This window comes from Hemitrygon akajei, chromosome 20 (assembly GCF_048418815.1).
Source record: "Hemitrygon akajei chromosome 20, sHemAka1.3, whole genome shotgun sequence".
In the NCBI taxonomy this organism is placed as follows: domain Eukaryota; kingdom Metazoa; phylum Chordata; class Chondrichthyes; order Myliobatiformes; family Dasyatidae; genus Hemitrygon; species Hemitrygon akajei.
Window position 1 is genome coordinate 11,307,941 of NC_133143.1, and position 24,906 is coordinate 11,332,846.

Consider the following 24,906-nt stretch of genomic DNA (forward strand, 5'->3'; position numbering starts at 1 on the left):
CATCCCAAATGTCCAACTCAAAATTTATCAGAATTGTTTCCAACTGGCACATACCTCAAATTGTTGAAAGACTTTTGGCCCACCCAGAACTTGTTGGTCTTCTAGTACAACAAGATGCCTAAAAGGGAATGTTGCCAACTGGAATGTTCCGGGCTGAAGGAGGACGTGCGGAGTATCACACTGAAGCTTGGAACAGCCAATGTAAAATCTTTGTAGGGAAGGAATGCAGTCTGAGGTCTAATTGCCACCAAACATTGAGGGACTGGGCCCTATGTAAAACAGTCTCTATCAACCAAGGGGACCACACTGATGGTAATAGTGCTCTATATTACCATATATGTGGTCCCTTTGGGTGACAGAAACGCTACCAATCTCTAGACTGACAAATGGAAAGAAAGCCACACTTCTTTTGTATATATTTTAATGAATAGAATTTATTTTGAAATATAATGAAAATACATGTGCACTGTACAGTTATAATAGGACTTCACTTTTATACTCTACCCCCACCCACAATGTGCAAATACTTGCTCTACCTACATCAACATTTTGTGCTTCACTAAGACCCCATCATTACTCCTGTCCCTGTCCCCCAACATTATCTGTCCAGTGTTGTGTTGTTGCTTCACTGAAACAAGTCACTGCCAAAATACTGTCCACTGGGGGGCAGCACAGTAGCAAGGCAGTTAGCATAATGGTATTACAGCAGCAGTGACCCAGGTTCAATTCCTCCACTGTCTGTAAGGAGTTTCGACATTCTTCCTGTGACCACGCAGGTTTTCTCTAGCTGTTTCAGACTCCTCTCTCTTCCAAAGACATTTGGGTCAGTAGGTTAATTGGTCACATGGGCATAATTGGGTGGCACAGGGTCATTGGGCTGGAAGGGCATGGTACCAAATAAATAATTCTCAGAGGACTCAGATCACACAAAAGTATGTTCACTCCTGCCATGGATTACCAAGACAGAGAGAACACAAACTGCCCACCCCCCCAGTTTCAGTGTCTGTCAATTGAAAATTGGCCTTCCATTGGAGCTATTGCTGGGGTCTCCTTTAGGATGCAGTCTTTAATGGACATGTAGTACCTTGAATACTGGGTAAATATGGAAACTGGGTTCTTATGTAATGGATACAGGAGGGTTGGCAAACTCCACAACACGAGGAAATCTGCAGATGCTGGAAATTCAAGCAACACACACAAAATGCTGGTGGAACGCAGCAGGCCAGGCAGCATCTATAGGGAGAAGTACAGTCGACGTTTCGGGCCAAGACCCTTCATCAGGACTAACTGAAAGACGAGATAGTAAGAGATTTGAAAGTGGGAGAGGGAGGCATGTTTTTCCTTAGAAAGGAGCCATTTGGCCCAAGCTAGCTCAGATGGCAACATTAATCCTCATCTTTCCACTATAACCTATTCTCTCTGATATGTCCATTCAATTATTCCCAATTACACTTGGGGTAATTTACAATGACCAATGAAGCAGTCTTTGGCATGTGGGAGGTAACTGGAGCAGCCAAGGGAAACCAGAAAACAGCTAAGGTTAGGATTGACACTAGGTCACTGGGTTGGTGAAACTGCAGCTGTAGTATCCCACTGTGTCACCCGCAGCTTAGGCAACAGACCACTTTTGCTCAACTTGTGCAATAGTGAAGTGCTAGCCTGCTGGCTGCAGGGCTCCATCCTAGGAGCTAATGCACCTCAATTAACGTTTTAGGTCAAAAATATTAAAAGGAACACTTGACAGTTTGTCAGAAGTCATGTTTTGGCTACAATCCTGTTCTCCTTAGGCCTGCAAAGGTATGAAGGTCAGGGTACTTTTGTGAACCGACCACCAACTCTAATAAAAGTTTGCAGGCATGCGTATTTCACTCCTTTTCTCACTCCCCAGATGTTGCCTGAATTGCTGAGTGTTCCCAGAATTTTCTATTTTACTTCATACAAAGGCCATACTTGCTCTCACTTGTTCAAGTAGTCTAGGAGAGACTTGAGATCCTCCACTGCAGTCATTTGACATAATTAAAGCCAACCAGGTAGAGTGGGCAGGTATCACTGAACTCTTAACTACAGCCCTCATAAGAGACCTGCTCTCACTTTCAACCCATCTCCTCAAGACTCTAGTCAGTATTGCATCTCCTTCACTGGCTGCAACACCAAAGCGGCTGAAGACTGAGGCTGAATCAATCTGAAAGGCAGGAGGCTTCATTTAATAATTGATCTTTCCGTTTTAAGGTGCAGTGGTGACACTTCATCAGAATGGATACAGAAAGGGGTGTCAAAAAGGTAAGTGGGGTGCAACAACAAAGCTCAGTCTGTCAGTCACAAACAGCGCATGGAGCAGTCTCAACATTCATTACAAAGGAAGAAATCCAAAGCAGATTTGACATCAGCAACCAGGAGCTATATTCAACCTTCATTCAATGAATCTGCAAATGAAACATTCATTCATACTAAATTGTTTTTTTTTATATAGAAGTGATTTAATGAAAACATAGTTTAAACGTTACAAAGTATATTTACATGTTACATGATGAACTGTATCCTTTCATGGTATTGTCACTACTGTTTAGTATTTACGGGTTTCTTTAACTGTTTAAGAATGATTATTACCAACAATCAGTAATTGGCAAAAATCTAACATATATACAATATTTCAAAAAAAACATACAATACAAATATACTCTCAGGTATAAATGTATTGAAAAAATAATTGTGTGAAACCATCTTCACTTTCATTCAACACTGTAGAACTCTGATGTCAGTGACTTGTGTCGATGCTAAGACAATGAATCATCATTCGTAGGTGGAGGCAATTTACAAAGTGGTCCCCACCTATGGAGTAAAACACAGGATAAGAGTAGTTTAACTTGATTCAAATAAGAAAAAAAATCTTATTTATGAATTGCCTCTCAATTTTCAATTTTTACAGATTGTTTACTAGATCCTCTCCAATAAAACCATAGTGCAGTACAATATTAAATCAGGGAAATGGGGAGTCAGATCTGAATATTGACAATAAGATAAAGACCATAAGATATAGAAGCAGAATTAGACCATTTGGCCCATCACTGCTTACCATTATGGTACCTGTGACACTCTTATGCAGAATAATTGAGTTACGGGTTATTAGTCATTGTAATTTCAGTGGTAAAATTTTCACATTTAACCTCAATATATTCTACCAAAAGAATGCAATGAGAATAAACCAAGATTTACCATTAAAATAGCATTGCAGACTTCAAATTAGACATAGTTAAAGATTTTAACACCTTGCTACATTTCAAGAAAGTAGTTTATTTCAATATAAAGAGATCGTCTGACAAAAGGGTGAGATTTTAACTTTGGTCTTGGAATCACAAACACTTCATAAAAATTTAAATGTTGTGTATTTCGATCTTACAAAGTAACAATGATAGTCGAATCCTACACTATTAAATAGACTACCCAAAATTATGAATTAGTACACAGTTCATTTGAAACTGTAATCAAATTATAAACCTTTCACTTAAGAGTAAAATTAAAAAGATACTGGTCCCTGCTATGTGAGATTTAGTAGCGAAGGTTTTAAGGCCACCATGTAATTGAAAAATCCCAAGCAAACAGTGATATCCAGTTACTTAAAGTCACTGCAAGTGATGTCTTTATGGGACAGAAACCTTAATTCAGTCTTCACGCTCTTGCAATATGCATCGTCTCCCTTCAGGTTGCACCTAAGAGACAGAGAACAAGTAAAGAAACACCTTGATCCCTTAAATTTTGCTGTGCTGTCTTTAAAAATAAAAGCCTGTGAAAGAATTTGCCATAAAAGGAATTTAAATAATTTTGAGAAAATGCCTCAAGCCTAAAATGCTCAAAACTTAATTTAAATCTTTACATACATCACAAATGAAGCAAAGCAAAGAATCCTTAGAAGAGTCACTATTCAAAGTGTTTTATTTTCTTAAAAGGTAACAGTTGCAAGAAATGCACTTTTCATCTGGTTTGAAATGCTTATCTAGGCATGCTGTCAGGAATGACCTTGTGGAGAGATGAAGGAGAAGGTGTCTCATTCAGAGCAGGCCCATGGACCAGGTGACGTGGCCTGTTGCCCTCCAGCATAGCAACATAACGTGCTTTCCTTTCTCTCTCAGCACCATTGAAGGAAGTAAGAAAACAGTACAAATCATTAGTTATTTTGCAGAACAGAGAAACCGGATCAGACTTCCATACAGCTTTGTGAACTGTGCTGACCTTTCACTGAAATTATTGAGACATTTCTAATAAATAATGTCATTTTTTTTAAAAAGGTACTTTTGCAATTAGCTAGATCATTAACTAAACTGATGCTGAGCATAGACATTAGGAAACTAATCAACTACTCCTTTGCACAAATTGTTTTTGCCAGTTTTTATTTCTTTAGTGAAAGGTTTACAGCAACTAAAGGAAATTTATGTTGAGTGCACTGATATGTGAATTGATAATCTTATTTTTTGCATTACTTTGTACAAAAGATTGCTGGATAAAAATGTCATGTATACATAGAAAATGGTGCCCATTAAACATTCCATACCAAGATAACAGGGATAGATAACAGTTTAAAAGAAATGAGATCAACTCAGCAAGTCACCACTGTAGTTGTACAGAGGTCTGACTGCACCTTGGGCTTTTGTGAAGCAGCTGTAATAACACCTGCTCAAGTTAATACTTCAATCATCGATATAGATCTGAAATATTTGCCAAAACTCTCTGGTATTATGCATAAGTAACTTTAGGTGGAGGAAGAACTTGCAGCTACCTGACAAAATGCCCCAACTTACCTTCAAAGGCATTGTGCAATATAATTTAATTCCTTCTCCAAAGGATAATTGGCATGTGAAAGCTGCGTGGGGGGTGGGGGGGGGGGAGACAGAGGAAGTGAGGGATGTGGGATCTCGTGGTGTTGGGGAGGGACAGCTGTTTAAGGATTCTCTCCCATTGTGAACTCAAATAGTACCTTATGTTGGTGAAGGGAATTAGTACAGAACTATAATTCAAATTCATCAGAACTCATCTTAAGAAGAAAAAGATCTAAAATCCAAATTAAATGTACAAAAGAAAGGTAAAGAAGCAATTACCGCTTTAAAAAGCAGCTGCTTTGCTCAAGAGTGGAGGGTTATGTTTGCCTGTATTGAGAGACAACATGATCACAAATAATGAAACCAAAGCACATAACACAGCAATGGATATTCTTACTGTAAAACAATTTCTTAATTTTAATTTTTTTTTTAAAAATTCAGTGAAGTCTCATATTTTAGACATCTACAAAGAAATATAAAACCCCAATCTTTTTCCATTTTAATGACTAAATGAAACTGCTTCTGTTTATTAATGGACTATAGGTACAGATTTACTAAGAAACAGAATTTTTTGGCATTGACAAATTTCTACCACAATTCTATAACAACTTCAAATGGTAGTAAACAGTACACTGAAGGTGCTAGACTCATCAAGCTTCCGCGCTCTGAACACTATCAACTGGCATAGTTCCAGCAGTACATTAGCAAATTCACAAGCTACTTAATATCTTATCACAGTCACCAGCGAGCAAGGCATTCTGCCATGATGCTATAACCTCTAATTTATGAGTTCTGCCTATCTGTGACAATGAATGCTAATATACCAGTAATGTTGATGGTTTAGCTTACCTTCAGTGTACTGAAAGTGGTACACAACCTGCTTTAAATGATGTGACCATCCCTGCGAGCAGGCACAGGTAGGGACAGACCCCTTCGGCACTGAGTACACCAAGGGCATGCTGGCCTGCGTACACACACCTAGGAAAATGTGAATATAAACATCATTTTACCTTGGCCATTGTCACAGAGACAAGGATGGGCTAAGCCTGCACAAAAACAAAGATATATCTTGCAGATTTGGAGTTAATAGTCTTCCACAAAATACCATTGTTTATAAGATTTTAAAATAATTTTAATAAACGGTTTGTGTGCAGTCTTAGCAGTTAAACTACAGTGAAAGAATGAAAACAATTTGGAAAAAACAAATCAATATATTTACAGTCACTCATATTCCTGTGAGAAGTAACATTTTTCTTTTAATTTAACTTCATGCATATTTCACGGTAAACATCATGTTTCACACATACTAAAATACTTTTCTCTGACTTTTCCAGTCTTTGTTTAATTGCTCAAACCCGTTAAATGCTCTGATTAAATCTTCTCCTGAATGAACGGATGCTGCAGTGCCTGGTTAATGCTGACACGCTTGGCTGGGTCTAGCATTAGAATCTGCTCGAGCAAGTCTTTCAGCTGGTGAACTTTTTTACGCTGATCTTCTGGTAAACGCTGACAACCAATCATGTCAGCTAACAGGTCCTTAGTAGAATTAATAGTGCTCATAACAGTGACTTTCTCCTAAATAAACAAAAACAAAAAAAAAAATTAGCTTCTGTCCAAATATACTTTGATGTGAAACATTCAGAACTCAGCCCTGTTCATCTGTGTTGCGATCATACTGAAGCCAAAAACATTGCTGTGTACGATAACAATCAAGTCTGTAGCTCTGTAAAATATGTCAGCCCGGACAAGAAATAATTTCTTGATCAGAGTGATATCTCTTGGCATATTATAGGATCTCCACTATTGGTACTCTCATTGTGTTTACACCACAAAGCTACAAGCATTTTGTAAATAGTATGATATGTTTATAGTTGATGTTCTATGACCGTGTTAGTCGTTGGCTTCATAATCAGATACAAATTTGCAGCAAATCCTTAGGATAAGTTTAAAAAAAAACCCAAGATTTTATTTATTTGTTTTCCAGTGTCCGGGCATCACTGGCATTGAACACCATTTCTAATTGCCCAATTATAAATAAGCTAAATTTCACAGTATTGAGGATAAAATACAAAAGAATGATGTCACTATTTTAGAAAAATATGTGCTGTATTTTTGGAAGTGCAATTTTTGATGAGATATTGAACTACAAAAAACTCTTTTCAAATAATTGTTCTGGTGAATGTTCACCAGTCAATTAACAAAGCTGGATAGACTAACTAATCACATATATATATGAAATGAACACAATATGCATTTGGCTGATGTACATGAATGTAAACAGTGATTATATTTAATAATATTTATCTGCTATTGTGCTGAAATATTGAGGACATAAATGATGACATATAATTTGAAAAGCTTCTTTGTACATCCGCCAGGGTTTTGTTGGTGTAATAGTGTAGGTGTAATACTAAAATGGGTGCCACGGTAGTGTAGCAGTTACTGTGAGCTATTACAGCTCGGGGCGGAGTTCAGAGTTCAGTTCTGATGTCAGCTGTAAGGAGTGTGTGTGCGTGCTCCCTGTGGAATGTGTGGATTTTCTCTGGGTTCCCCACAGTCCGGTTAGTAGGGTAATTGGTTATTGCAAACTGTCCTGTAATTAGGCTAGGGTTAAATTGAGGACTGCAGGGCAGTGCACCTCCAAAGGCCGGAAGGGTTTGTTCCACTCTGCACCTCTAAGTAAAATAACATTTAAATAAAGCATGTTGCTTTGCTTTCTATGTCTATTATTGCATTCAGCATTTTAAATTTTATCGTATCTGAGGGCAACTTAAAACACACATCATTTTATATCTAATGTTCACCATTTTGATTTCTGCATAGTATTATGTGATAAAGGAAAATCATTAGCACTTCAATTTCTTTTAAAATGTATTCCTTTTATGTCTCTGACAACTGAAGTAATGCAGACTGTCATGAAGACCCCTGGTACATGAATTGGATTTGGAGTGAATAATGGAAAACGGCGTTCAGTATCTCATTTATCAAGATACTAGAAATAATACTCAATGACACTTTCAATATAAGTTCTTAATTACCGTAGTACTAATCCAAATGTGCAATGATTGAACAAGGATTGCAATAAAATACTGACCTCATAGCAGCTAGAATTCCTGAAGTTTTATTTTCAAATGAGACAACCTAAACTGTTGGCAACCTAAATGGTGTTTCTGCCATTATCCAATTGATATTTCTAGAGATTTGGAAAGATTCTAACCCACATGACTGGAACATGGAGAAATGCAAGTGTTGGCAAAATGTTTCAAGATACAAAGCACTGCCTTATCTAATGTCTCCCCTCGCACTTTGCGGAACTCCTACATTTGTGTAAAACGGTAACAAAGGTAAAATCTCAAGGTTACCCTCCTCGCTGTAAGAAGGCATCTGTTCTTTGTCTAATATCTTTACACGCAGCCACTGATGCCAAATTTCAAAACAAAATTCAATTGTTCTCTTATTTCAACTGTTGCTCGTCGCTATCAACACAAATGAAATACTGATCTAAATGAAAGCACTTCAGCAAATAATCGTGCTTTTGACTAACAACTGAAATAGGAGGGTGTAATCCTCAAACTGATTTTTAAAAAAACTGTTTTCCTTTAGGTTTTTCAACTGTTTGCCAAGATGAGCTTTTTAAAAAAGTAGAAACCAAAAACTTTAAGGAACTACAATTCACTTACCCTTTCTGTCACTTTATCCACTTCAATATACATGAAATTCAGATTCTGATCAAAGTGTTGGTCCTTGAAGACACCCTTTCTGATCATCTGAAAAGAAATAAATACATTTCACATACCTGCAGAGAAACACTAAGCCAGATAGATGCTACTTAATCATTTGATGCAGAATGACCCTTTACAAATCGCAGAAAAGTGCAATGGCCAACACTTAAAAAAAAGCCAAACCTACTGCCCTCCTACTCTGTATGGTGTACAAATATGACCCTTTTAGCAAACAAAAGAGAAAATGACTGCAAATAAACAAAACATTTTACATAATAAGTTAATTCATTGCTAAGAATACAAACATTGCTCCAAAGATGTATATGCACAAAAATGCATTGGTAAAAAAAATTGTTTCTGTGAAGACGAGAAGTTTCATAGAAGATACAACATCCATAGAATGGGACTTAGTTTTAATAAGACTATCTGAATTATTCAATGGCATCACTGAAATGGCAAGGAGCTCATGAGACGGGAAGGATAAAGCAATAAAGAAAGGCAACTTGAATAGAGCTTCCACTCTTAGTGGATGCAATATCATCTCCAGAGACTGTCCTAAATTCAAATACATCTACCACTTTCCACTAACATCTAAGAACCCAAAATGTTTTTAATGTTAACGAAAAACTGCTAGGAACAGTTAGTTGACTTTTTGATAAAAAATACCAAACAGATAGATAATTCTAGTCCATGATATGCAACTGATCTCAGTTTTTCAAAAAAAAAGTTTAACTCGAATCCCTGTAGGCCATGTGGGCTGATTTTATATTAGCTTAACACATATCTGTCTGACTCAGATTTAGACAGATATAGCCAGCATCCCTTAACTGAATTCCATGAAACTTATCACAGGTTTTCCCAAAAATTACAGTACTGTGCAAAAGTCTTAAGCACATATACATAGCTAGGTTGCCTAAGACTTGCACAGTGCTGTGGTAATCTTTTTATATTGCACTGTACTACTGGTGCAAAATTAAAACAAATTTCATGGCAATGATGAGTCATGTGAGTGATGATAAACCCAATTCTGATATGGGTCTCTGCTGTGGACTGAGAGTGGGAAGGGGCAGGGAGAGGGGAATCATGGTTGGGAAAAGGGGAAGAGAGTGGAAAGCACCAGAGAGACATTCTGTAATGATCAATAAGCTAGCAGTTTGAAATCAAATTATCTTGCCTAGTGTCTCAGACACTAGTGTCTGCACCTACTCCTTCTGCCCCTGGCATTCCTTCTCTGCCACCTGTCCCACACTGCTCCTGCAGCACTCCATCCGCCAGTCCAAACAACATTTGTTCCCATCAGATTTACAAACTTGCTCTTTGCTCTACGTTGACAAATACAGTACTGTGGAAAAGTCTTAGGGACCCTAGCTATATGTATGTACCTAAGACAGCCTTTCTCAACCTTTTTGCCCTGGAGGAACCCTTGAATAATTTCAGGACCAAGGGAATCCCTGTGTAAAAATTATTATATCTACAGCTCACGGTATGTTAGAGTGATCAGTAAGTTGTAGATACAATAATCCAAAAATAATTGACAATGCTCTTTTAAGTAGAGAATGAATTTTCAGCCAACCTTTCTTGAAAAATAAACTAGTTAAGCTTAGCTTACCTTTCTTGAAATTGATCTTTCTTTCCCTTTTGTAAATTTTAAAAACTCGAAGTCAAACATAACAGATTTCTGTTAAATAACTGGCTTAAGCCAAAATGGGATTTAATTTTTAAAGGTAGGCTTGGTAATTTGTTTTAAATAAAAGTTATAAATTGATTTTAATTAATGCTATTTACAACATGAACATTTATTGAGAAGATTGATGCCGAGTGTTGTTTTAAAAACAGAACTCTGTTTTACAAGAGAAACAAAACCTCTCATGCAGCCAACCATTGATGGGGCACCATCAATACAGACGCTAACACAGTACCTCCAAGACATACCTTTTGTTTCCAAATATGAAGACAAAATATTAAATATATATTTGCTTGTTTCGGGCAGATCTTTGCAACAGAAAAAGTTTTCTTGAACTTCACTATCATTTACAAACCTTACAGATGCTGCAACATGACATTTATTGGTGAAATCTGTTGACTTAAAACCTGGACAGCGATGCTACTATTTTTCAGTTTATCACACAAAACCTCTTCAGCATCATGTCATCAACAAGTTGACTTATTGTACTGTTTGAGTGTGAAACCTTTTCAATTTCTCGTACAGCATCTTGTCCAAGCATTTACCCCACTATAATTTTCCACACTGGCATAATTAGGACTTTGCCTACTGTGTGACTTTTCCTTTTCTGTTTAATAACTTCTGCTCTTTACTCTGAGTTTATTAACAAAAGCTTTACTCTGCTTGTTGATTCCAATAACCATTTAAAATAAACAGGACTTTTATGTGTCATATGGCTGTGATTTGTAGTTAAGTGTCTTTTCAATTTTGCTGGAGCCTTTGCAATATTTGTAAGTTGCTTGCCACAGACGAGGCACAGTGGAACAGGACAGCTTGAATCACCAGTCCATGTAAAACCCATTGATAAGTAGCTTTCATTGTAAAGACGGACATTCTTTTGTGTCCATTGTTGCATAATAAGAATGGCATAATAAGCAAGAAAACTACAAAAAATATAAGCACTTCACAGTACAATTCACTTCTAACTTACACAATCCACCTTCTGCAACATTTACAACAGCAGAGCAGCAGTCCAGCAGTTGAATCGTGGAGTGCAAAAATTCCTTTAGAATGAGAATTTCCCCCCAATTTTCTACTATACCAGTAGAGTTTGTTAGCACCCATAAGTCAATCAGCAGTGCACAAGTGTGTGTGTGCGTGTGCGTGTGTGTGTGTGTGTGTGTGGGGGGGGTGGGGGGGTGTAATTTGGGAGGGAGAGGCTGATGTCCACAAGCCAAATTGGGTGAGTCCATTCAATGCTCAGAAAACACACTTCATGCTCATCAGCCTACCAACCTCTCCTTTGTGCAACAGTGCTCACCAATTATTAGCCTATTGTCCCCCTATCCATGCAATACAGCACTCACCAATGAATAACGGCTTCTCCTATCTCGCGTCAAAAACTGAGAGTGGGCTCAACCAAATAAACACAGTCCTACTGCGCACTGCCATACTGGGCTGAGAGACCTCTAACAAGATTGCTAACAGGGTTGCTTGGTCACTGCCCACCATTGCCAGTGCTAGGATCTCGCATGGAACTCTAGGGTACCAGGGAACCCCAGTTGAGAAACCCCTTTGTACTGTGCTGTAGTTAGACACGTCAATACTTCAATTTTTAAAAAGGGCCTCCTTTTGCAATATGAGATAACAAATCAGAACTCCACTATAACCAAACCTGAATGCTTATTGCAAATGAAAGTTCTCATTATCTAATAAAAGGATATCAAATTCCAAGTTCATTTCTTACCTTATTTGGCATTTTGCCCTTTAAATCCATCATGAGTTTGAGCATGTGGTTGTTAGTTTTGCCAGGAAACAAGATTTTTCCTGTGTATAGCTCATAGAGTGTGCAACCCACAGACCACAAGTCGATGGCATAATCATAAACCTTCCCAATGACTGAAAAAGAGAAGCAAATGGAGTCACAAATTGAAGAGTTCAATGTCTTTACTAAACTGAAACATCAAGTGCTAAAAGTTACAGAAATATATATAAACTGTCAAGCAAATGAAATATGTCAAATTATGATAATACATTAATAACAATTCTTGAAATGATTATGATCTGATCCCATTGGATACATTGCAAAAAACACATTTCTTAGAGGGAGGAGAACAAGGATCCATTCAGACTGCACTGGCACACTGGTTACTAACAACAGAATAAGCTGAATTTATGTAGCACTATTAACACAATTACTAATGGGGCAAAAACTTTAGAAGGAAAATTATTGAAATCTATAAAAGAATTAGTTTGGCAGAGAGCATAATTCATTAAAAAAATCTTTAGTCTCTTTATTGTGCTGATGTTTGCAGGAGTTAAGTGTCAGTGCTGACTTCCAACTGCGAATGGGCTTCAGGGGGTGGTCTGCTACTCCCCCTTTGAGGTAGTGCAGCCTAGAGCAGTTTACTTTCAGGTCAAAAGTCTAGATGTTAAATGTTTACTAACACTAAAATCATCAAAAAGTGTAATGAATGGTGTGAAAAAACAAAATTACAACAGAATGGATCTTAACATTACATAAGAGTAAGATCATGGTGATCTGGCCATGGACTCATCTCCATCTACCTTCCTTTCCCCCACAACCCTTAATTCCCCTACTGTGCAAAAAATCTATCCAACCTTGTCTTTTTACTGAGATAACCTCCGCTGGTTCACTGGGCAGAGAATTCCAGATTCACCACTCTCTGGGAAAAGTAATTCCATCTCATCTCCGTCCTAAATCTACTCCCGAACATTGGCTATGTCCCCTAATTCTGGTCTCACCTATAGTGGAAACAACTTTCCTGCCTTTATTTTATTTATCACTTTCATAAAATCTCCTCTCATTCTTCTGAATTCCAGCAAGTACAGTCTCAGGCGACTCAATTTCTCCTCATAGTTTAACCCCCTCATCTCTGGAATCAACCTGGTGAACCTCTGCACCACCTCCAAAGCCAGTATATCCTTCCTCTGGTGCAACCTCACCAGTACCCTGTACAGTTGCAGCATTATCTCCCTGCTCTTAACTTCAATCCCTCTAGCAATGAAAGCCAACATTCCATTTGCCTTCACCAACACCAAACAAGCTTGATTCTCTAATACTGGCACATCATGGCCATGTGGAGCTACAGTGGCTGCTTAGCCACGTAAATGCCTCCAATTGATCAATTACAAAACAGCAACGGAGCAGACTTTGGAAGTTGTGCAAAGGTTTACCTCTTGGTCATACTAAACATTGGTAATCAAGAGACTCAAATGGATAAAAGGAGAAATTCCAACTAAATTATTGCAATTTCATACACAGAATTTTTTCCCTGAGAAATAAAGATTTAAAACTTACTGATTTCAGGTGCACGGTAAAATCTGCTGACAAGGTATGGAGTGATATCATTATCAGCCACATGTGAAGCTGAACCAAAGTCACAAAGTTTTAGGATTGTTTTGGATTCATTTACCTGTAATACAGAAATAAATTGGAACTGGTGTGCACATTTGTAATTACTTACTAATGCCCACAGGATCAATTCACATGATTTGATAACAGCATAAATAATGTCTTTTTAATAAAATAAGTGATATTTCTAACCCCAAGAAAAAGATCAATTCCAGTGATACTAATTTCAAAGAAAACATAATTCTAAAGATCTTGTGTTATGGCACTAACAAAACAATCACAAACATCAACATATTCTGAATTTAGCAGTCAACAGTGAAGGAGCGGAGATTGCCAGCCTCAAAGAAACCTGGTGGATCTGATGGTTTTGTTACCCATTTCAATCAAAAACTGCAGGTCAGTTAATTAGTTTACGAATAAATATATACACAAATCTCTTGGTTTACTGTAGCTACATAGGACTAGAGTAATCTTTTATAAATTTAATAATATAAAATCATCTACCTAACAACTTAAACTACTTAAAAGACTTCTGCTTCCAATGTAAAAAAAGATTTCCAACTACTTAACTTTACTAGGATGAAGTTTTTATGCTTGCAGCATCATCATCAACCACGTAACAATCAGTCTTTGTACCAACTGCGTCAATGAAAATGTTTGCATTTTGGTCCACATTTGTACCTGGCTTAACAGCTGATTGTCCAAATTTTTATTTAAGACATAATGCCACATTGAAATAAAAGTATTTAAACAGTCCTGATCCTATGTAGAGAATTATACAATGTGCAATGCACTAAAATGGCTGCCTGCACTCTGCATCTTTATACCATAGGTGTCTGTTATAATGTAAATGATTTAAAAGTTCATTTAAAAAGAATTAACTGTGCATCAAAACAGGTAGTGCTCTTTCCAAAGCAAGGTTACGTTCCTTACTATTTAACCCAAAGTGAATCTCAATTACTGTAATAAAACATAAGTATATCAACATATCTTCTTCTGAGCTATTATTAGGGATGGGGAGTGTAATTTACCAGAATATTGTCAGGTTTGATATCAGCATGTAGGATGTTACATCTCTTCAACAACTTCAGAGCAAGGAACAGTTGCTGACTGTATGACCTTACAGCCTTTATATGAAGGCCGACATCTTTCCCGTATTTTTTCAGTACCTCACGCAAATTCATGCTGCAAGATAAAGTAGATAATTTTAGTACTTGAAATTAGATAAAGAATAAAGCAGAGGTACTACTCATAAATGTGGTTTTGGTAGTATACAATATATTTTATATTAATTTAGAAACTTTCTACTTTCTTCAAGTTGTACATGGCACTGATATTTTTTAATATACCAAATGATGCCAATTTAAAGCCAAAAAACTTAACCAAACCAAAAGCTAAAAATCCCTTCTTTTATTCTTCCTTTCAAGATGAACTACTTCACATTTTTTCATGTTATACTCCACTTGCTAAATTTTTGCCCACTCACCTACTAATATCTCCACAAGCTGTTTGTATCTTCCTGCACAACATACCATTCATGTAGTTCTACATTCTCTGTAAATTTGACAACTTCCTTCCATCAAGCTATTGCAAACAGATGTAGTTGCACCACATACTGTTGTGGCACCTCAACTCACCTCCTTATTCTATTCGCTGCCCGATAACCAATCCTCCATCAATATATTACCTCCAACTCATGGGCACTTACCTTGTGATTCAACTTTTTACGAGGCACTTTGCTGAACAGCTTCTGAAGTCCAAATAGATCTACTGACTCTTGTCTATCCACTCTGGTAGAGATTTCCTCAATAAACTCTTAAGTTTGTCAGATACATAGACATAAAAGTAATGAATTCTATCAAGTTTTACAATATTGAAGTTTCTTAGATAACAGATCATACGGAACCACCATGGGTGGGAGGGCACTGGTCAACCCAAACAACTTCAATAGCTCCAGCACCACGGAATTAATGTCTCAGGTATTTGGGATGTCCAGGTCCAGCTAATCAGTTCATAATACCTATACTGGCTCTGAAAAAGCAGTTCTGCTTACTCCTATATCACTGGTTTATTGCAAATTCTTCATTCTCAGGAGCTCTGGTCTGCTCACTTAAGCGGGCTCATGAATGCAGGTTGTTGTTGACAGTTTAAGATTGAGGGATTTTTCTTTTGGTGGGTTAGTTAATGGGGAAGTAATTAATCAGGACTTCTTTCTCTAAATGGTGTAAAGGAACTGATTATGCCATCTAGTAAGAAAAACCTAAACACTTATTAACAATCAACTACAGAATGGTGGCTTGATTTCTGTGGAGAAAAAGTGATTTTAATAAAGCATAAACCCATCACTGATGTTAATCTCCCAATTATGTTAAAGAAGTGATATTTCCTCAAGTCAGCTTCCTTAATTCAACTCAGGTACACATGATGCCAAATGCAATTTTATGATTATCTAAACCACTTGCATTTGGAAGTTTCTATAAATGATAGGGCTTGAGTAATTTATTTGTTCAGGCTCTTGTAGACAACCTTTCTGATTACTAAACATCCACTGCATGATAGCTGCACAGAATTGAACATTTTAGATCACTGAACCCTCTTCTGGGGCAAGAGCAATCTGTACAAGAGGGCCAGGTTACATCTTAACTGGAGGAGAATCAACATCCTGGCGAGAAGATTTATTAGTGCCACTGTGGAGGGTTTAAACCAGTTTGGCAGAGGGATGGGAATCAGAACTCCAGATGAGAAAGTGGAAGGTAAGTATCACAACCAGCAAGTCTATAAAGGAAGAACAAACCTATAAATCATCTGCAAAATAATAAACATGATGGGACAGATGGGGTTGAAATGCATTTGATGCTAGGGCTTTTAGGAGAAAGGGTGATAAACTTAAAATATGGACCTATGATGCTGTAGAGAGAATTGATTGAGAAAGGAACAGGGCTGCATGCTAGTTACAAGGTTTCAATACTTCAACAGAGGAGGTAAAAGAATGGGAGGGGAAGCTGCACTATTAACCAGGGCCAATTCAGCACTGCACCCAGAGGGAACATAATAGAAGGCTAATCCACTGAGTCTATATGGGTAAAAATAAGAAAGATGCAATCACTGATGAGTCACACGTCAGTGATAGGGAGCTAACGGAGAGGATTCTTATGAACATTTGGAAAACCGTGGCCTAATTAGGGACAGTCAGCACAGCTTTGTGCAAGCAAGTTGAATTTTTATATCATCTGTGAACTTATTAACCCACCCGTCCACATTTTCATCCAGTTCATTTTTCTATCACCAACAGCAGTGGTTCCACTATAGACTTCCAGTCAGAATAAGTCCACTACTGCCTTCTGAGAACTGCAAACCAATTTTGAATCCAAACAGCCAATTCACTATGGATTCCGTGCATCTTTTTTGAGGAGGTGACAAAACTGACTGAAAGTAAAGTTGTGGATGTTGTCTACAGGAACTTTAGTAAAGCATTTGACAAGGCTGATCCATCATTCCATATCATATTATCACTGCCTCCAAAGGATTCCTTCACCTTCAGCTCCCTAATCAATTGAGCCTCCCATCCCCTCTGCCTACCTCACTGTCCTTTCGATACAATGTGTATCCTCAGATGTTAAGCTCCCAACTATGATCTTCTTTCAGCCAATACTTAGGGATGCCCACAACAACATACCTGCCAATTTCTAATTGCGCTGTAAGATTGTCTACTTTATTCCATGTACTGTGTGCATTCAAGTAACTCCTTCAGTCCTGTATTCATTGCCTTTTTTGATTTTACCCTAAGGTTACATTTCAACGCATCCCAACTTTGCCCCCATCATCTGCCTGTACTTCCTCACTACACACTACATCTACTTGTATACCAACTGCCCTAACAGCTCTAGCAAATGTGTCCACAAGGATATCGGACCCCTTTGAGTTCAGGTGTAACTGCCACTTTTGTACATGTCATATCTTTCTGAGAAGAGATCCCAATGATCCATAAATCTGAAAGGCTGCCCCATGCACCAATTGCTCAGACATATATTCATCCTATTCTTCTTGTCACTGGGGTGTGGCAGAGGCAGCAATCCAGAGATTACCAACCTGGGTGTCCTCCTTTTCAGCTTTGTACCAACTCTCTATATTCTCTCTTCAGGCCTCCTCCCTTTTCCTAACTATATTGTTGGTAGCAACATGTAACATTACTCTGGTTGCCCACCTTCCTCCTTTAAAATGCTTTGGATCCGACCCATTCCTAACACTGGCACCTGGGAGGCAAAATGCTATCCAGATGTCTTTTTAACATCCACAGAATCTCCTATATGCTCCTTTAACTATGGAATCCCCTATCACTACTGCATTTCTCTTCTCCCTCCTCTCCTTCTGAACAGGAGCAAAACTCAGTGCCAGGTCTGCTAGTATATCCCCCCCACCCCCAAAAGAAAAATATCCAAAGTGGTATTATTTAGGAGAATGGCCACAGGCTGCCTGTTCCCTTTCCTTCTCCTGACAGGTCACCCAGGTATCCAGCAGATTAAGATGCTTGAAATTGATGGTAAATGTATTCTGGCTGGAGGTCCATACTGGAAACTCTGCTCTTTGTGATATATAAAAATGACCTACGATGAATGGATTAGTATCACAGAGAATACCAAGACTTGTGATGCTGTAGAAGATTGCCAAAGGATATAGTAGAATACGTACAAGTTGCAGATACGGGTGGAAAAAAAGCAGATGGAGCTTAATCCAGGCAAGCATGAGGCATTGCATGTTAGATCTAATGTGAAGGGACAGTACACTGTTAATGGCAAGACTTGATAGTGTTGATGTACAGAGAGATCTTGGGATCCAAGTCCATAGCTCTCTGAAAGTGGCTGCACAAGTTCATAGGAGGGTAAAGATGTTGTATTAGTCAAAGCATTGGGTTCAAAGTCAGGAAATTATGTTGTAGCTTTATAAATTTCTGTGTTTGGTCACATTTGGAGTAGCGCATTCAGTTCTAGTCATCCCATTATAGGAAGGATGTGGAGGCTATGGACAAAAGTATAGAAAATGCTTACCAGGATGCTGCCTAGATTAGAGGTCACATGCTAGAAGGAGCTATTTAGAGTTAAAGGAAGATCTGATTGAGGTTTTTAAGATGATCACAAGCGCAGACAGATGACTGGTACCTTTTATTCAGGATTGAAATCTCTAATACTACTGCGCATTCATTTGAAGTGAAGGGGTTACGTTCAATGGACAAATGAGGGGCAAAGTTTTGTTTTTATTACAGAGAGTGGAGCGTGCCTGGAATACTCTGCCAGGGTGGCGTTCCAGAGGATCTTAGATAGGCAAACGAATCTGCAGAAAATGATGGGATATGGACATGGTGTAGGTTGAAGGGCTTGTTCCTGTGTTTTACTGATTTATATTCATCTCCACCAAGCAAACCAGTTTTTATCTGTCTCCATCAAATATGAGCAAAGTATTGTTACTGAGTGGGATCTGTCAAGATTAAATTTACAGAGTTATTCAGCAGTCAGTTACCTCAGAGGTTCAAAGACCAAGCAGAGATGTTGCTTGTGGTAGAAATGCCTGAAGAGTCTCAGGCAGTGGAATTTGTCATCAGGATCAGCATCATTCAATTTCTTTAAGAACTCCAGCTCTTTCAAACCAGTCTTCTGCCTGCCACACAAATATAATCAAATTTATTTTTATTGAAGAGGAGAAAACTGAATGCCAATAAAGTAAACGAGAACACTGTTTTGACGCAGTCTACTGATGCAGTGCAGTCAGCGATACAAGTAGATGAGCTTTTAACGTGAGGGGAAGGTTCAGGCAGGAGCAGAAACTGACCATGGCATCTACTAAATGGCACACATGGATGCTGTGATGACCTCAGAACTGAAAACAGAGGTGATTAAATAAACAAATATACTACTTCTGCACTTTCAAAATCTGTTATCTCATGGTCTACAGTTAAAATGTGTTATTCACAGCAAGAAATGTTCACAATAGTCATTCAGAATATAATTCATAAATTACCCCATTGAAGAGTTATTAGTATTTCAGTACACTGATAAAGTTTTGGAAATGTGTTAACTGAAACAGCTGCAGATGTATGGAATTTCAAGCAGCATTTGACAAACTACATGGAACTTATCTAATTTTTTATGGGATAAAAGGGAATGGAAGTAACTTAGTGATATGCAGTGTAGGAGTGATCAGGTAATTTTCTGAACTTTGGTACATGATGAAGAATTTCCAAGAAAATTAGCAACATAGTAATTAGAGATAACAGACCAGGGGATAAAACACTTGGAGATATTTAAGTTAACTAAAAGACAACCATAAAATTTAAATATTCATACAGCTTTATTCACAAAATTGGTATTCCTGGAAGCACAGGATCAGTAGCAGGATAAATACGAAGGTAGAGCAGTGGATGGTAGAGAAGTGCTCTACAGGGGCCAGTACTGAGACTACCATTTCCTTTAATATATACATACTGTATACATGATAGACATTGGGCTGCAAGGCAAAATTTCCATATTGCGCTAATATTGGCAATATAGTAAACAATAATAGGATAGTGAAGAGACTGCAAGACAGACAAGTGGCAGATAAAAGCGAGTGAAGTTGGATAAACAATTGAATGAAAATAAACTACAGACTAATTAAAGAAAGCAGAGGAATGGTTCTGATGGGATTTCACTATTAGCAGCCAGCACAGAATTAATGGGTGGAAAGGCTGACTTTTGTGTCATAATTCTCTGATTCCACTGAACAAGGCAGCAGCTGCTTTCAGGAAGACAGACAAGATTGAGGGAATGAGATACTCTCTAGCTGTTAGAATTTCATTAATGCACTTTGGGGAAATCAACATGCAGAACTATTATTAACTCTACTAGTTTGATCACAATTCAAGAGCAGACAGATTCACATTCACAAAGGATACACATTCACATTTCATAAGAAAAGTTACACGATACAAGGGAGACTTGCTCTATTAGTATGGCAAACACTTAGTCACAAGTACAACAGCATTATGGTCATGTAACTGAATATCCAGGGGCCTGAATTAACATTCTGAAGGAACAAACTCCAATCCTACCACTAAGCTATGTAGTTTAAATCCAATTAACAGAATATGAAGCTGGTATCAGTTCTTAGGAATGTGAAACAACAAGATTGCTATAAAAATCAACTCCACCAAAATCCATTAAGGAAGGAAATCTACTGTCCTTCATAGAGGACTTGAAATCCGTAGGAAAGGTAATAACCTTTATATGGCCTCAGAAATGGGTCACAAAAGCACTCTGTTGAACTAAATTGCAACACACAAAAATACCAAATGATGTGGTCATCAACCAAGATACTGGACACACAGGGTCCAGCAGAGCTAATAAATCATTTTTCTTTCAGGGTTAATACTATTTCAAAACACCACATAGCAAGTGTGTTCAGTGAGTAGGAGACTTCAACAGCCATTATTTAGAACAGTTCACTAGCAGTCCAAATATCTGAGTTAGCCAAGATTAGGAAGACATAGGTACAGGTGGGGGCAGGAAGAGAACCAAGACAATGGATAAATCTATGAGTTGTTGCAGACGCATCTATCTACCCATAACAAAATTATTAGGACTGAGTACCACCTAGTCTTGATGCGATGAAGCCCCAATTAGACAACAAAGCCAGTATAGTTGTGGTTTGTGCTAAATGAGAAAGATGAACTGGGTAGTGTTATGAAACCATTTACAAAAAGGGGCCTCTGGCAGAAACAAAGTAAATGGAAAACGCAACAATGCTGAGTGGAGCTAAAGATGGCAAAAGTGAGGTGGCTGTGGTTGTTAAACACTAACCCTTCAGTCTCAGAAGTGGAATTCCTCGTGTCCCCTTATCTTCGGAAGCTTTATTAATACCCTTTCCTCCAACATATAGGAAAGATATCAATAAATTAGAGAGAGTGCAGAGACGATTTACTAGGATGTTACCTGGGTTTCAGCACTTAAGTTACAGAGAAAGGTTGAACAAGTTAGGTCTCTATTCATTGCAGCGTAGAAGGTTGAGGGGGGATTTGATCGAGGTATTTAAAATGTTGAGAGGGATAGATAGAGTTGACGTGAATAGGCTGTTTCCATTGAGAGTAGGGGAGATTCAAACGAGAGGACATGATTTGAGAGTTAGGGGGCAAAAGTTTAAGGGAAACACGAGGGGGTATTTCTTTACTCAGAGAGTGATAGCTGTGTGGAATGAGCTTCCTGTAGAAGTAGTAGAGGCCAGTTCAGTTGTGTCATTTAAGGTAAAATTGGATAGGTATATGGACAGGAAAGGAGTAGAGGGTTACGGGCTGAGTGCGGGAAGGTGGGACTAGGTGAGATTAAGAGTTCGGCACGGACTAGGAGGGCCGGAATGGCCTGTTTCCGTGCTGTGATTGTGATATATGGTTAACATATGGTCGGGGACTGGCTACGTTGATCACTGGCTGCATTTCATACCATTCCACTTACAATTCCACAAACACTTCTCATATGGAACAAGACTTTGGTAACATTCAGGCACAAAAAGTAATATTCACTAAGTGACAGCTGTTACCTCCACAACAGAATCCAACCAGCTCTCCCTGATGTTCAATGGCATTACCTTCACCTAATCTACCAGAGAATACCACTGAACACAGATTGAACTAGGACAATCAGAGAATCAGACAGCCTGGAAATTGGGCCCATTGGTCCAGATTGTCCATGCTGACAAAAACCTCTAAGCCACTTCATGTAATTGTCGAAATGCCTTTTAAACATTGTAATTAAAATCATCTCTATAGCTTCCCCAATATATCCACTACCCTCTGTGGAAAAAGTTCTCCCCCCTTCACGCCCCCAAGTTCCTTTTCAACTCTTCCCTTCTCAATTTAAACCTATGTCCGCTAATTTTAGATTCTCCTATACTGGCAATAAGACTGACTAATCAAATTATCCCTCAAATTTTTATAAACTTCTAAGGGTACCCTCAGCTTCCTTTACTTGAAGGGGAAATCAGTCTATTGGGCCTTATAATTCAAGCCACAAAACTGCTGTGGCCACAAGAAACTCTAATCAAATAATTCATACATGCTAATAGCAGAAAGGAATGAAGTTCAATTTCTTGTATCCAATAGAACAAGAGCTCATGGCTAACCAGAATAAGGTAGGCTATTTGAATACCACCAGTCTACCTTTTTCCTATCACTGTTAATCTAGTCAATGCAATCAACAAGTTGCATGGCAGCAATGTACCACTTTGTTTTTAAATAACACTGCCAAACCACAAAAAATCTACTACTCTAAAAAGGACAAAGGCAGCAGGTACTGGGAACAGACACACCTGTCGGTCACACATGACACCCACATGGAAAATAATCCTATCTAATAATCAGAATATATTCACCAGAAAGTGCAATAGTTCCAAGTAGTGGCTCACCACCAACTTCTCAAACACAGTTAGTAATGGGCATTAAATATTTGTTTTCCCAGCGATGTTGATATCCTAACATATGAACCAGTTATCTTTTGCAGCACCAGTTTCTATGAACCACACGCAAACAACGAACATGTTATAAATGAAATTATAGTCCAACTTTAAAAACTGTGATGGAAATGAATTCTATTAGCAGCATATACTGTGTCCCAATATTACCCACCATTATAGTCTGCAGGTCTTGTGAAGCCACTAGAAGATCCAAGGATCCACCTTACTCTGCAAAGCTGATTGCCATAGGGCAGTTGCAGACTTCATATAACTCCTATTGTATGTAAAAGGAAACTTGGGGCAATAGCACTTTCAACACTGCCTCTGGTCTACTCTTGGTGCTTTTACATTGTGATAATTAAACAAATCATACTTGATGTAATGGAATGAGCTGATTAGAATCTTAGGACAGCCCAGCTTTAGCCTGCAGTTGACTTACATGAGCTCGTTGTTCCTGATGATTTTGACTGCCACCTCCTGGCTAGCTCTTGCCATATCTCTGGCACGTACAACATTACTGAAAACTCCTTGACCAGTGTAACCGTATACACTGTAACGCTTATCCAGAACTTCCCCGATATTTACTCCTGAAAAAATAAATCAACAATTACAATGGCTATAACATAAATAGTTGCATGAAAGTAAAGCAAGAGAATCTTTCCTCAGATGACCAGAGAATATTTATAATTATCAAATTCAGTGGTCTATAATATTCCTATCATCGAATCCAAAGTTCACTTTTTTTGTAATTCATTTTTTATTGAAGTTCATCATCAAACAAACATTTCCATAAGATGTATTTCAGATATTGTACATTTCTATCATATAGTCATATATGCCACAAATCTCAACATATTTATCTGAGGTATATACTTATATAAAAGAGAGGAAAGAAAGAACAAGCAAAAGGAGAAAAATATGTACAAGCAGGGAGTGATTTTTTTTTAAACACATTTATTGATTTGTGAGGATAAAATCAGGCTTATGAGGTGCTATGTAGTTAAACCATTTTTCCCTGTATGAATCAAATTGTTCCAACTTATGATTAACAGATGCTGTTATCTTCTCCATTTTGTAAATGAACATTGTAATTTCCATCCATGCATTTAAAGTTGGGCTCTCCTGTGATAACCATTTCCTAGTAAGAGTCTTTTTACCAGCCACCAGCAATATATTCATTAAATATTTATCTCTTTTCAACCATTCTTGAGGTATACACCCAAAATATATGGTCTTACTTTCTGAGGGTATTTCACATTTAAAGATGTCTTGTAGGGCATTGTGTATCCCACTCCAATAGTCTTTGATAATGGGGCATTCCCAGAAAATATGATAATTGTTTGCATTTTGATTTCCACAATTTCTCCAGCAAACAGGGAGCATAATGGGATTTCTGAGAGGGTGTAATAAAATATCTTATCAAGTTTTCCCATCCGAACTCCCTCCATTTCTGTGAACTGCTACACTTCCACTGATACCTCCATATTATATAGTCCATTCTTCCTCAGATATAATTATCCCTCCTTCCTTCTCCCATTTTGTATTAATGTATGAAGTGTTTTAAGATTTGACAAACCGTTATACACGTTTGAAATGATTCTACTACCGTTATCTGAATTATATGCTTTTCTAAATAGCTCTGTCAAACATGCACTTGCCTTGGTTACATTTTTAACTGTCCTATTAACATACTGTTGCATCTTTAAATACCGATAAAAGTCTTGTTTTTCTAAAAAGTGTTTCTCTTTAAGCATTTCAAAACTGAACAGTGTTCCTTCTTTCATTATATTGCAAAGAACTGTTATTCCTTTAGCTGTCCAGTCCTTAAATCTAGCATTCAGTTTATTCGGCGCAAGATCC

General features: G+C 37.9%; 1 protein-coding gene across 4 annotated transcripts in view; it reads right to left on the reverse strand.

The window, feature by feature from the left end:
* Positions 1-441: 441 nt before the first annotated feature.
* The window catches only part of LOC140742214 (serine/threonine-protein kinase PRP4 homolog), a 101,124-nt gene continuing 76,659 nt past the window's right edge, over positions 442-24,906 (reverse strand). The window contains exons 9-18 of one of the 4 annotated variants that reach the window (XR_012102252.1): positions 23,486-23,633; positions 19,087-19,224; positions 14,604-14,757; positions 13,519-13,633; positions 11,944-12,095; positions 8,492-8,578; positions 5,661-6,386; positions 4,015-5,138; positions 3,654-3,707; positions 442-2,829 (exon numbers count right to left, since the gene is read on the reverse strand). Coding sequence is in view for 1 of the 4 variants with exons in the window: in XM_073073042.1 (XP_072929143.1) it covers positions 6,183-6,386; positions 8,492-8,578; positions 11,944-12,095; positions 13,519-13,633; positions 14,604-14,757; positions 19,087-19,224; positions 23,486-23,633 (998 nt within the window). In the remaining 3 variants the exon portion in view is untranslated. Of the gene's footprint in view, positions 2,830-3,653; positions 3,708-4,014; positions 5,139-5,201; positions 6,387-8,491; positions 8,579-11,943; positions 12,096-13,518; positions 13,634-14,603; positions 14,758-19,086; positions 19,225-23,485; positions 23,634-24,906 lie in introns of those variants that run through there. The other 3 variants (XR_012102254.1, XR_012102253.1, XM_073073042.1) reach the window with 3 other exon arrangements.